Source organism: Pleurodeles waltl, chromosome 8, assembly GCF_031143425.1.
Source record: "Pleurodeles waltl isolate 20211129_DDA chromosome 8, aPleWal1.hap1.20221129, whole genome shotgun sequence".
Lineage (NCBI taxonomy): Eukaryota > Metazoa > Chordata > Amphibia > Caudata > Salamandridae > Pleurodeles > Pleurodeles waltl.
The window spans coordinates 998,522,938-998,537,714 of NC_090447.1; the positions used below are offsets into that span (position 1 = coordinate 998,522,938).

The 14,777-nt window shown below is 44.3% G+C and overlaps 1 protein-coding gene across 1 annotated transcript in view; it reads right to left on the reverse strand.

Annotated features, from left to right (window-relative positions):
- The window catches only part of UCHL3 (ubiquitin C-terminal hydrolase L3), a 336,557-nt gene that overhangs the window by 51,670 nt on the left and 270,110 nt on the right, over nucleotides 1-14,777 (reverse strand). Inside the window, exon 5 of the mRNA XM_069205275.1 lies at nucleotides 1,468-1,543. Within this exon, the coding sequence (XP_069061376.1) occupies nucleotides 1,468-1,543 (76 nt within the window). The remainder of the gene's footprint in view (nucleotides 1-1,467; nucleotides 1,544-14,777) is intronic.

Consider the following 14,777-nt stretch of genomic DNA (forward strand, 5'->3'; position numbering starts at 1 on the left):
ATTTGTTAAATAATAAGTGCTGGGGCCCAAAGTTTGTTCAGAAGTCTTTGGTGCTACTGAAGATCAGGGTATCGAATATCAAGTCAGCATTTTCTTGATTTCATCTCATGCCTCATTATTTCACCATCAGACATTTCTTGCCCCTTTATCCTACTCTTGCAGGCTCTTTTTCAGCCCTGCCTTTTCACATTGTATATGTTTTTCCGTCTTTCTCTGTCTTTCCCACTTTTGTGTTTTTCTCTCTCCTGCTGCGGATCAAAGTGCGTTAAGTGTCAGCCCTAAAAAATGAGTGCCAGTGGGCACCACCTTCAGCCAATGGCACAAATTAAGCACTGCAGGGTACACTTGTTTTTCCTCGGGCACACATAACGGCTGCACTCCTGACTCGGAAAAAGAAAAACAACAAACATCAGGAATGCAATGAAATATAAACTTCTATTTTGCAAGTCACCACTATGAGAAAAAAAACAATTAAAAACATATCTATCGATCTAATTTTGGAGGGTCCCGACTACATATAATTCCCTATCCTACATTCCTGGTACAACTAGCCAAAGTCTTACCCACCACACCAACCCAGATATGCCTGTGGACAAAAATCAGATATCAAGCCTCCATGGTCTAGCACTAGCTTTTCCCACTAGTGCATTACAACCTCCCTCTCAAGTAGCAATTTCTATCTAACCACATCTGAGGACGGACTCTTTGACATCAAACACCCCAGAGACGCTGTCCGCCAGTGGCTCAATTAAGTTTAGGATCCAGCCATCCTCTATCTTGTCCTTCCTGTGACGGCAGGGACCCTTGGCACTAGGGTACTTCCCTTCAGAGTTGATATAAGATGCCAGTCATCCAAGGTGGAATTAGAAAGTAAGTGGCCCTGCAGGCTGCCCCATAGGGAGTGTCCTAGAATGATGTTCTGTTCGCCAACACTAGCTTACTACCCCGAAATCAGAAGTAAATCCTAGAAGAACTTCTTGTACACTGCCATGCCCATATAGTCAACCAATCAAATGACAGTTCAGCCCTCAGTCATCCAGAAATCCTACATTATCAGCTCTTGCTGCATCATCCTTCCTTCCCATGGGAGAAACAATGTTAGCCTTCTCCTCAAACACATAGCTTATCTGGTGCTTAGCTTTTAGTGCAGCTGCTTCAGTCCTCTAACTTCCACCTTACCTTCATACATATTGTCAAGAAAAAAGCCTTCCATATTATTAACAAAATAACCAAATCTGAGTCTTCTACAAGGAATTAAGTACTGAACAAGAGTTGGAACTAGTCAGTCTCAACTTTAAGAGCCACATCTTCTACTAACAAAACAAATAAAATCTTCAAAAATATTTTCAAATACATATCACAATTTACTTTATGTTGCGGCAATATTTTGTGTTTCACTTGAGCTTGCCAGTTCTGCATATCCCATCTCTTTCTGCGTATTAGAAATGAAGTCATGCCGGTGCTTACCTAATTCGTAAAGAGAGCCGTACGCTTCTACAAATGTAATGAAGTGCAAATCTACTTTGTCATCGAGATTTGGTGCCTGACGGAAAAGATGAAAGAAATGAATTAAGTGCATGGACATCAACACACAAAAGTAATTGTATCTTTAAACATTGTTGAGAAGAAGCAGCAGTCTCACCTAACACCATGCAAAATACAACATACAATGTAAAAAATGACTGAACAGAAAAGGCAACAAGTTCCTCAAAAGAGTAAATATTCGACATTCAAACAAGTGAACCATAACAAATCCACTGTGTACCTATTGACAGTGGATTTCAATGTGGCCTGAAAAAAACAATTACATTACTCCAAGTTACATTTCTTAAACATGAAGCACTCTATGAGGACTACACAGATAACACTTTAAGAGACAAACTGTTTTTTACAACACTTTTTCTTCGTTTTCTGATATCTACCAAAGGAGTTTTATATACATAAATGTTAATATCTTTACACAGACCATGCATGTTCCATTGCTACCTATCTTTAAATTTGAAGAGACAAACATGAACCCTGGAAGTAAACACATCTGGTGCAGTGATGAGTGTACTTGGATGAAGCAGAAATAACTCTCTCAAGTACTACATGGTGTCTTCATCATTCAGTTACTAATAGGGCAGAACATGCCCCAACAAGAACCGAACATCTCCATGTTCAGCCTCCTGCAGCCACTGCATTATCACCCTACACACACTAACACCTTGCTTCAAACCGTACTTGACCAAGGAAGTACCAAACATACATAACACACAGCACAAAAATCTTGTTACATACCACAACACACACAAAAAAACACATCTCCTCCTTAACAGAATACTAGCATTCCATCACATAACTGCGCCATCCAAGGTTTTTTTGCACAACCAAAATCCAAATCAAGGTGTACACCAAAGTAAGAGAGAAATTCAATGTAACATAGAAATAAAAAACTGACAGAGCAAATATCCTTCCCGAGGTATAAACTTAACCTCAAGACAAAGTCTCAGGATAACTCTCTGACCAACTTTCCATGAATCAAATAAATCGCATACAAAATGGATCAACTGTAGTCCACAAACTGAAACTCCGTGCTTGCACACCATGCTCATGCAGGAGACAGAGGGTCACAGTATGAGAATGCTGCTCATCTATTCAGGCACATTTGAAGAGCTACTGTGATAGAACACTACCCTCTAAGATGACCCCCGTGCAAAGTTACCGGTACAGAAAGGATGTTATTGTGAGCTCCATGTGGACACCGTGGTAAGTCTAAGCAAAGTTTTTTTAAATTTAACAGTCTTGTTTAATTCATTTAAAGTTATCAATAAAAATACATTTGCTAAAACATTAACATGTGAAACAGATCTCAACTTTACATATGCTAATAGGATTTATTCTAACTACAATAGTGCCAAGGTGAATCCTACCTTTAAATATAGACATCTGCAAGTTAAAATGATGATAGCAGCTAAGCTAAGACGTCTACCACTGTTGAAGGTTAGAAGATCATTATATGGCTACAACTAAGTGTAATCAGATATAGATTTTGAAATACCACAATAGTACATTAATAATTCAAATATAATTCATTTCATAAGCTAAAAAAATCTATGTGCATCCTTTATAGATGAATAGAGATTTCATAATTGTTTAGCTTTCTTTCTGTGGAAATAATTTAGAACTTTGTAAGAAATCCCATCTTTTCTCTGGAATGATTTCTGTAATAAGAATTTTCATTTTTGTGAAAGTACGATTATGTTGTGTGTAATTTATACATTTTAGGGTAAAACATTAATAAAAACACACTCCTACTGTCACACAAAACAACAAAAAGGGGACACCCACGCCATTAAGAAGATCTAACATACATAAACACTCCCAAATACAACTACACCACCACATACGAAGGTCCAAGTACACAGTCACAAGATGTAGGAAGTTGGCTCTGTATGCACTATTTCAAAGTAAGGAATACTATGCACAGAGTCCAAGGGTTCCCCTTAGAGGTAAGATAGTGGCAAAAAGAGATAATACTAATGCTCTATTTTGTGGTAGGGTGGTCGAGCAGTAGGCTTATCAAAGGAGTAGTGTTAAGCATTTGTTGTACATACACCAGCAATAAATGAGGAACACACACTCAAAGACAATTCCCGGCCAATAGGTTTTTGTATAGAAAAATATATTTTCTTAGTTTATTTTAAGAACCACAGGTTCAAGATTTACATGTAATAATTCAAATGAAAGGTATTGCAGGTAGGTACTTTAGAAAATTTGAATTATCAAAATAGCATATACAGTTTTCACATAAATCACATATAGCTATTTTAAAACTAGACAGTGCAATTTTCAACAGTTCCTGGGGGGAGTAAGAGTTAGTTAGTTTTTGCAGGTTAGTAAACCACCTACGGGGTTCAAGTTTGGGTCCAAGGTAGCCCACCGTTGGGGGTTCAGAGCAACCCCAAAGTTACCACACCAGCAGCTCAGGGCCGGTCAGGTGCAGAGGTCAAAGTGGTGCCCAAAACGCATAGGCTTCAATGGAGAAGGGGGTGCCCCGGTTCCAGTCTGCCAGCAGGTAAGTACCTGCGTCTTCGGAGGGAAGACCAGGGGGGTTTTGTAGGGCACCGGGGGGGACACAAGTCAGCACAGAAAGTACACCCTCAGCGGCACTGGGGCGGCCGGGTGCAGTGTACAAACAAGCGTCGGGTTTTCAATGGAAATCAATGGGAGACCAAGGGGTCTCTTCAGAGATGCAGGCAGGCAAGGGGGGGGGCTCCTCAGGGTAGCCACTACCTGGGCAAGGGAGAGGGCCTCCTGGGGGTCACTCCTGCCCTGGAGTTCGGATCCTTCAGGTCCTGGGGGCTGCGGGTGCAGAGTCTTTACCAGGCGTCGGGATCTGAGGAACAGGCAGTCGCGGTCAGGGGGAGCCTTGGGATTCCCTCTGCAGGCGTCGCTGTGGGGGCTCAGTAGGGGGCAACTCTGGCTACTCACGGTCACGCAGTCGCCGGGGAGTCCTCCCTGAAGTGTTGTTTCTCCACAAGTCGAGCCGGGGGCGTCGGGTGCAGAGTAGCAAGTCTCACGCTTCCGGCGGGAAACGCAAGTTGTTTTAAAGTTGCTCCTTTGAAACAAAGTTGCAGTCTTGGGTGAACAAAGCCGCTGTCCTCAGGAGTTTCTTGGTCCTTCTAGAGCAGGGCAGTCCTCTGAGGATTCAGAGGTCGCTGGTCCCCGGGGAAAGCGTCGCTGGAGCAGTGTCTTTAGAAGGGGGGAGACAGGCTGGTAGAGCTGGGGCAAAAGCAGTTGGTGTCTCCGTCTTCTCTGCAGGGTTTTTCCAGCTTAGCAGTCCTCTTCTTCTTAGGTTGTAGGAATCTGAGTTCCTAGGTTCTGGGGGCCCCTAAATACATAATTTAGGGGTGTGTTTAGGTCTGGGAGGGCAGTAGCCAATGGCTACTAGCCCTGAGGGTGGCTACACCCTCTTTGTGCCTCCTCCCAAGGGGAGGGGGGTCACATTCCTATCCCTATTGGGGGAATCCTCCATCTGCAAGATGGAGGATTTCTAAAAGTCAGAGTCACCTCAGCTCAGGTTGCCTTAGGGGCTGTCCTGACTTGCCAGTGACTTCTCCTTGTTTTTCTCATTATCTCCACCGGCCTTGCCGCCAAAAGTGGGGCCGTGGCCGGAGGGGGCGGGCAACTCCACTAGCTGGAATGCCCAGGTGTTACAGTTCCTGCAAGGGGGAGGTGATAAGCATCTCCACCCAGTGCAGGCTTTGTTACTAGCCACAGAGTGACAAAGGCACTCTCCCCATGTGGCCAGCAACATGTCTCGAGTGTGGCAGGCTGCTAAAACCAGTCAGCCTACACGGGTAGTTGGTTAAGGTTTCAGGGGGCACCTCTAAGGTGCCCTCTGGGGTATATGTTACAATAAAATGTACACTGGCATCAGTGTGCTGAGAAGTTTGATACCAAACTTCCCAGTTTTCAGCGTAGGCATTATGGTGCTGTGGAGTTCGTGCATGACAGACTCCCAGACCATATACTCTTATGGCTACTCTGCACTTACAATGTCTAAGGATTTGCTTAGACACTGTAGGGGCACAGTGCTCATGCACTGGTGCCCTCACCTATGGTATAGTGCACCCTGTCTTAGGGCTGTAAGGCCTGCTAGAGGGGTGACTTATCTATACCGCATAGGCTGTGTGAGGTTGGCATGGCACCCTGAGAGGAGTGCCATGTCGACTTACTCGTTTTGTCCTCACCAGCACACACAAGCTGGCAAGCAGTGTGTCTGTGCTGAGTGAGCGGTCCCTAGGGTGGCATAAGATATTCTGCAGCCCTTAGAGACCTTCCCTGGCATCAGGGCCGTTGGTACCAGGGGTACCAGTTACAAGGGACTTACCTGGATGCCAGGGGGTGCCAATTGTGGAAACAAAAGTACAGGTTAGGGAAAGAACACTGGTGCTGGGGCCTGGTTAGCAGGCCTCAGCGCACTTTCAAATCAAAACTTAGCATCAGCAAAGGCTAAAAGTCAGGGGGTAACCATGCCAAGGAGGCATTTCCTTACACCCCCCCCCCCCAACCAAACGAAAGAGGATGAGACTAACCTTTCCCAAGAGAGTCTTCATTTTCTAAGTGGAAGAACCTGGAAAGGCCATCTGCATTGGCATGGGCAGTCCCAGGTCTGTGTTCCACTATAAAGTCCATTCCCTGTAGGGAGATGGACCACCTCAACAGTTTTGGATTTTCACCTTTCATTTGCATCAGCCACCTGAGAGGTCTGTGGCCAGTTTGAACTATAAAGTAAGTACCAAAGAGGTATGGTCTCAGCTTCTTCAGGGACCAAACCACAGGAAAGGCCTCCCTCTCAATGGCACTCCAACGCTGCTCCCTGGGGAGTAACCTCCTGCTAATGAAAGCAACAGGCTGGTCAAAGCCATCATCATTTGTTTGGGACAAAACTGCCCCTATCCCATGTTCAGAGGCATCTGTCTGCACAATGAACTGCTTGGAGTAATCTGGAGCTTTTAGAACTGGTGCTGTGCACATTGCTTGTTTCAGGGTGTCAAAGGCCTGTTGGCATTCTACAGTCCAGTTTACCTTATTGGGCATTTTCTTGGAGGTAAGTTCTGTGAGGGCTGTCACTATGGATCCATATCCCTTCACAAACCTCCTGTAATACCCAGTCAAGCCAAGGAATGCCCTGACTTGAGTCTGGGTTTTTGGAGCTGCCCAGTCCAGAATAGTCTGGATCTTAGGCTGGAGTGGCTGAACTTGGCCTCCACCTACAAGGTGTCCCAAGTAAACCACAGTTCCCTGCCCTATCTGGCATTTGGATGCCTTGAAAGAGAGGCCTGCTGATTGCAGAGCCTGCAAAACCTTCTTCAGGTGGACCAGGTGATCCTGCCAGCTGGAGCTAAAGACAGCAATATCGTCAAGATAAGCTGCACTAAAGGACTCCAAGCCAGCAAGGACTTGATTCACCAACCTTTGGAAGGTGGCAGGGGCATTCTTTAAACCAAAGGGCATAACAGTAAACTGATAATGCCCATCAGGTGTGGAGAATGCTGTCTTTTCTTTTGCTCCTGGTGCCATTTTGATTTGCCAGTACCCTGCTGTTAGGTCAAAGGTACTTAAGAATTTGGCAGCACCCAATTTATCAATCAGTTCGTCAGCCCTTGGAATGGGATGGGCATCTGTCTTGGTGACAGAATTAAGTCCTCTGTAGTCCACACAGAACCTCATTTCTCTCTTTCCATCTTTGGTGTGAGGTTTGTGGACTAAGACCACTGGGCTAGCCCAGGGGTTGTCAAAGTGCTTAATGACTCCCAATTCCAGCATCTTGTGGACTTCCACTTTGATGCTTTCCTTAACTTGGTCAGACTGTCTGAAAATGTTGTTCTCCTGTGTCCACATCATGGGTACACAGGTGTGTCTGACCAGGGGTTAGGGAAAAGAGCTCAGCAAACTGTTGCAGGACCTTCCTACAATCAGATTGCTGTTAGCTAGAGAGGGTGTCTGAGTAGATCACTCCATCAACTGAGCCATTTTTAGGGTTTGTGGAGAGGAGATCAGGGAGAGGTTCACTCTCAGCTTCCTGGTCCTCATCTGTTACCATCAACAGATTCACATCAGCCCTGTCATGGAAGAGCTTAAGGTGGTTCACATGGATCACCCTCTTGGGGCTTCTGCTAGTGCCTAGGTCCACTAGGTAGGTGACCTGACTCTTCTTTTCTAGCAACGGGTAAGGGCCACTCCATTTGTCATGGAGTGCCCTGGGAGCCTCAGGCTCCAGAACCCAGACTTTCTGCCCTGGTTGAAATTCAACCATTGCAGCCTTTTGGTCATACCAAAACTTCTGGAGCTGTTGGCTGGCCTCAAGGTTTTTACTTGCCTTTTCCATGTACTCTGTCATCCTTGAACGTAGGCCAAGTACATAGTCCACTATGTCTTGTTTAGGCTCATGAAGAGGTCTCTCCCAGCCTTCTTTCACAAGAGCTAGTGGTCCTCTTACAGGGTGGCCAAACAGAAGTTCAAAGGGTGAGAACCCTACTCCCTTCTGAGGCACCTCTCTGTAAGCGAAAAGCAGACATAGCAAGAGGACATCCCATCTCCTTTTGAGTTTTTCAGGGAGCCCCATGATCATGCCTTTTAATGTCTTATTGAATCTCTCAACAAGGCCATTAGTTTGTGGATGGTATGGTGTAGTGAATTTGTAAGTCACTCCACACTCATTCCACATGTGTTTCAGGTATGCTGACATGAAGTTGGTGCCTCTGTCAGAAACCACCTCCTTAGGAAAACCCACTCTGGTAAAGATACCAATGAGGGCCTTGGCTACTGCAGGGGCAGTAGTCGACCTAAGGGGAATTGCTTCAGGGTATCTAGTAGCATGATCCACTACTACTAGTATGTACATGTTCCCTGAGGCTGTGGGAGGTTCAAGTGGACCCACTATGTCCACACCCACTCTTTCAAAGGGGACCCCCACCACTGGAAGTGGAATGAGGGGGGCCTTTGGGTGTCCACCTGTCTTACCACTGGCTTGATAGGTGGTACAGGAGACACAAAGCTCCTTGACCTTCTGGGACATGTTGGGCCAATAGAAGTGGTTGACTAGTCTCTCCCACGTCTTGGTTTGTCCCAAATGCCCAGCAAGAGGAATATCATGGGCTAAGGTCAGTATGAACTCCCTAAACTCCTGAAGCACTACCACTCTCCTAGTGGCACCAGGTTTGGGATCTCTTGCCTCAGTGTAAAGGAGTCCATCTTCCCAATAGACCCTATGTGTTCCAGTTTTCTTGCCATTGGACTCTTCAGCAGCTTGCTGCCTAAGGCCTTCAAGAGAGGGACAGGTTTCTTGCCCCTTACACAACTGCTCCCTTGAGGGTCCCCCTGGGCCTAAGAGCTCAACCTGATAAGGTTCTAACTCCATAGGCTCAGTTCCCTCAGAGGGCAGAACTTCTTCCTGGGAAGAGAGGTTCTCTTTTTGTTGTTGTGTTGCAGCTGGTTTCCCAGTTGTCTTTCCTTTTCTCTTGGTAGGCTGGGCCCTTTTTCCAGGCTCCAACTCTACTTTTTCACCCTGAGCCTTGCACTGTGCCCTTGTCTTGACACACACCAGTTCAGGGATACCCAGCATGGCTGCATGGGTTTTTAGTTCTACCTCAGCCCATGCTGAGGACTCCAGGTCATTTCCAAGCAAACAGTCTACTGGGATATTTGAGGAGACCACCACCTGTTTCAGGCCATTGACCCCTTCCCACTCTAAAGTTACCATAGCCATGGGGTGTACTTTAGTTTGATTGTCAGCGTTGGTGACTGGATAAGTTTGTCCAGCCAGGTATTGACCAGGGGAAACCAGTTTCTCTGTCACCATGGTGACACTGGCACCCCTTAGGCCTTCTACACTTGTCCCATTAATTAAGAGCTGCTGCCTGTATTTTTGCATGTTAGGAGGCCAGGCAGCCAGTGTGGCTAAGTCCACCCCACCCTCAGAGACTAATGTAGCTTCAGTGTGACACCTGATTTGCTCTGGGCACACTGTTGATCCCACCTGGAGACTAGCCATTCCAGTGTTAGCTGGAGTGGAGTTAGAAGTGGTACTTTTCTTGGGACAGGCCTTGTCTCCAGTTTGGTGTCCAGGCTGATTACAGCTACGACACCAGGCCTTTTTGGGATCAAAGTTTTTACCCTTGTACCCAAAATTGGATTGTGAAGAGGCTCTGGGCTCACCCTCCTGTGCAGGTTTTTGGGGGCCTGTAGAAGACTCTTTACTATTTTTATTTTTGGATGTCTCAACACTCTTCCCCTGGGGAGGCTTTGTGACCCCTTTCTTTTGGTCACCCCCTGTGGAAGTCTTGGTCATCCTAGTCTTGACCCAATGGTCCGCCTTCTTTCCCAATTCTTGGGAAGAAATTGGTCCTGGGTCTACCAGATGCTGATGCAGTTTATCATTTGAACAATTACTTAATAGGTGTTCTTTCACAAACAAATTGTACAGCCCATCATAATCATTTACACCACTGCCTTGAATCCAACCATCCAGTGTTTTCACTGAGTAGTCCACAAAATCAACCCAGGTCTGGCTCGAGGATTTTTGAGCCCCCCTGAATCTAATTCCATACTCCTCAGTGGAGAATCCAAAGCCCTCAATCAAGGTACCCTTCATGAGGTCATAAGATTCTGCATCTTTTCCAGAGAGTGTCAGGAGTCTATCCCTACACTTTCCAGTGAACATTTCCCAAAGGAGAGCACCCCAGTGAGATCTGTTTACTTTTCTGGTTGCACAAGCCCTCTCAAAAGCTGTGAACCATTTGGTGATGTCATCACCATCTTCATATTTAGTTACAATCCCTTTAGGGATTTTCAACATGTCAGGAGAATCTCTGACCCTATTTATGTTGCTACCACCATGGATGGGACCAAAACCCATCTCTTGTCTTTCCCTTTCTATGGCTAGGAGCTGTCTCTCCAAAGCCAATCTTTTGGCCATCCTGGCTAACAGGAGGTCATCTTCACTGAGGCTATTCTCAGTGATTGCAGAGGTGCTGGACCCTCCTGTGAGGGAAGCAGCATCTCTGACTATCACAGTTGGAGTCAGGGCTTGAGGGGCCCTGATCTCCCTAACTAGGACTGGAGGGGGGGAATTCTCCTCCAAGTCACTAACTTCATCCTCTGGAAGGTCATCCTCAGAGGGGTTGGCTTTTTCAAACTCTGCCAGCAGCTCCTGGAGCTGTAGTTTGGAAGGTCTTAGGCCAACTGGTATTTTCTTTATTTTGCAGAGAGACCTCAGCTCCCTCATCTTAAGATGGAGGTAAGGGGTGATGTCGAGTTCCATCACATTCTCTTCTGCACTAGACATTATGTTTCTAAAAGTTGGAATACCTTTTAAGAATCTAAACTATTTCTAGAACTTAATTCAAACTTTCACAAAACTTTTAAACTCTAAAAGAAATGCTAACAGGGACTAACACAAGGCCCTAGCAAGACTTTTAAAAATTTGGAAAAATAGCTCAAATTGTAAAAATCAGTTTCTAATGACAGTTTTTGGAATTTAGTTGTGTGATCAGGTATTGGCTGAGTAGTCCAGGAAATGCAAAGTCTTGTATCCCACCGCTGATCCACCAATGTAGGAAGTTGGCTCTGTATGCACTATTTCAAAGTAAGGAATAGTATGCACAGAGTCCAAGGGTTCCCCTTAGAGGTAAGATAGTGGCAAAAAGAGATAATACTAATGCTCTATTTTGTGGTAGTGTGGTCGAGCAGTAGGCTTATCAAAGGAGTAGTGTTAAGCATTTGTTGTACATACACCAGCAATAAATGAGGAACACACACTCAAAGACAATTCCCGGCCAATAGGTTTTTGTATAGAAAAATATATTTGCTTAGTTTATTTTAAGAACCACAGGTTCAAGATTTACATGTAATACTTCAAATGAAAGGTATTGCAGGTAGGTACTTTAGGAACTTTGAATTATCAAAATAGCATATATTTCATTTTTCATTTCATTTATTTAATTGTTGTTAGCCTATCCGGCCATAACAATAATCACACAATAAATATCAGTCCATCACACTCGGAAAAAATCACATTAAATAAAACATCTCAATAAAAATAAACTGTGCTTAAATTTTGATTTGACATGTGCCGAAATATATCCGATTTGCCCTACATTATCATAAAACTTAATGCGTAGCCATAATTTGCATAAAACTTAACTTATTCTAAAAAAAAAAAAATTATAAATCTAATATTTAAATATCTTGTTCAGGCACAAATCATTTGGGACCTTACGGTGGCTGCCAACCGTTTAATAAAAACCCGATGCCTAACCCAGTTTTGCAACACCCTGCACCAATTTCCCAGGCTAGATAGCTATGGGATGACACATGTAGTTATGTTTGTGCCAACTGTGGGTGCATTATTGAGCGTAGCTTCCATGCTTCCAATATATAAGTTGAAACTTTTGTCACAATGTGTTTCTCGTCTGATCGCATACATAGCACTTCCGCCTCATTGCACTTCCTAACTCCGTAGGATCTAAAAAGTGGACATAAATACAATTTGCGGAGTTTAAGCGTGAAGTGACATAATAAGAGGAAGTGGGAAAGTGTTTCTGGGCCACCGTGAAGACATGGACAACATTCTAATCTATCCGGAGGAACGGGTTGCCATCTGTTGGTCACCGCCATCACAGGTAGTGTGCCCATGCGGAATTTAAAATAGAGAAGCCTTTTTTCCTCCGGATAAATACTGTCTATGAATATTGCTGGTTTAAGCTCTTGGTTAAACAAGATATAGCGCTTGAATAAGGGGCTAAGTGTCTCACACATACTCTCAGTCTTTTTCTCCCAATATGCCTTTTTTATGACAGCTAAACTAGGCCTTCTGATTTTTTCTGGATGGAGCCAGAGGTCTTCCTGGCCGATAGCAGCCAGGGTAGTTGAGATGTGTTTGAACCAGGGCAATTTCAGATGGCTTTGTAGCTTCATGATGTCCATAAGTACGTCACTATATGGTTTGAGCTCCTCTTTTGACCAAATACGGATCCAGTATCTTATTGGAGCCAGAGCAATTTAGTCCTCAACCTTTCTCATTTGTAGATCAATTCTTATTGCATTCATTGGTGTGGCATTGCCTAGACAAAGTAATCGGCGTAGAAATGTATTCTTGGTTACTTGTATTGATGGAGTCTTTCTGAATCCCCAGATCTCTGCACTGTAAAGTGCTGCGCCTCTTGCTTTTGTTTTGTATGCGAGCAATGCAGAACTCACAGAATGGTTGCCTGTAGCTTTTGCAAATCTGAGTACTGCTCCAGCTTGTTGGGCCAGGGAGATGCTGCTTTTATAAATTTGTGGTTTCCATGTCTGTTTTTCGTCTAATCTGCAACCCAGGTAATCATAAGTAGCCACTCGGGCCAAAGGCTTGTTGTTTACCCTAAAGGTCGATTGCATCGTCTGTTTTTGGTTAAAAATCATAAACTTTGTTTTCCCCTCGTTAATTACCATGCTCCTTGAGGTGCAAAATGATTCGAAACTCCTGAGTAGTCGATGCATTGCTATCTCCGTTCTTGGCGGTAGTACAGCGTCATCAGCAAAGAGCAGGATAGGTATACTTTCATTGGCTAGTTTTGGTACGTCCAGATTTAATTCCCTCAGGTCTTGACTTACTTCATTTATATAACAATTGAATAAGGTTGGGGCCAAAACACAGCCTTGTTTTACTCCTCGCTCGATTGGAATTTCTGCCGTATAATCATTTCTCGTAGTATATCTGACCCTGGCAGTATTTCCTGTATGCAGTAGAATTAACAGCCTTAAAATTTTTCCCTGTATGCCCATTTCCGACAATAACTGCCATAATGTTTGGCGGTTTACGCTGTCGAAGGCTGTTTGAAGATCCACGAAGACCAGATATAATGGGCAGTCTTTTAGGGTGGCGTATTTAGCACAGATCATGTTTAACTTAAAAAGTTGATCTGTTGTACTTTGGCCTCTCCTAAAACCAGCTTGGTGTGTTGATATTAAGTCTCCATCCTCTAGCCAATGGTCTAGGCGCGACTGAATCATTTTGGCAAAAATCTTTCCAACACTATCAAGCAGTGAGATAGGCCTGTAATTGCACACCATGTCCCGAGGACCTTTTTTATGAATTGGAACAATTATTGATTTCTTCCAGGAAGTAGGGATTACCTCGTGGTGCCAAACACTGTTGAATAGACGGGCTAGAGCGGGTAGCCATAACATTAGTTGGTTACGGTAAGCGTCTGAAGGAATACCGTCTGGGCCTGGAGCCTTGTGCGGCTTTTGGAGGAGAATAACTTGTTTAATTTCTTTCTCACTGAATTCCGGTATTAACTCCATTGCACGTGGAGTGGCACGGGTTGCTTGCATGGAATTTGTGCTGGGGAGTTTGTTAGGGACTAGTTCATTCTGGGATTCATTTACTGATCTAACAAGCCAATTTGAAGGTACTGCATAGGTCTTTTGAAGTGGAAGTACCTTACTTGATCTTTGATTTCTGCCTGCCAGCCCTTGAATGAGACTGTATGGGTTATTGGTACTCCCGGATGCCGTCTTGGCAACTTCCTGGTACTTTACCCAAAGTTGTGGGTTAATATTCAGTTCTAGGTTTTTCGAAGGACCTTCGCAACCCCACCTGACTATCTCCCAAAACTTTTTGCAGTTCCCTGCCGATATTACCTGCAGTAGAATTTTCCAGAGTTTATGTGGGAATGTCTTCCTTTTGTATCTCAGTAATTTTTGTACTGTTGCCTGCATTCATGAAAATATTGCTCATTAAAGTCATTCAAATGCCGATTCTTTAGTGCTTGTGATAAGGTCTTTTTTAGTTTCAAACACTTTTCATCGAACCAGCCCTCCATCGTTTTAGGATTAATTTGAAGATGCTTGGTCTTTTCCTTTGTTGTTTGTAATAGCAGATTATTAAAATTATGCAGGAGGGGTAAGGCTTCGTTGACTGGTAGGTTTAAAAACGTGCTATGTAATAGCAACCAGGTTTGACTAGGTGTGCTCGTATAGGGTTCATCCTCATTTGACCTTAATATGTTTTTCCTATTTGGTCTCATAGTTATTGTTAAGCTATTTCCGTTGAATGGAGATACAGCCTTCCCTGGGCTCATGTCCGGATGGACTATCTCCATTAGCAGTGGGTCGTGATCACTCTCAATCCTGTCCCTTATTTCCATATCGATGACATAATGCCAGGCTTCGATGTTTATTGCCATGTAGTCGATTATACTTTGCCTTTTTCCAGATCGAAAGGTAGATTTGAAAGTTCTATC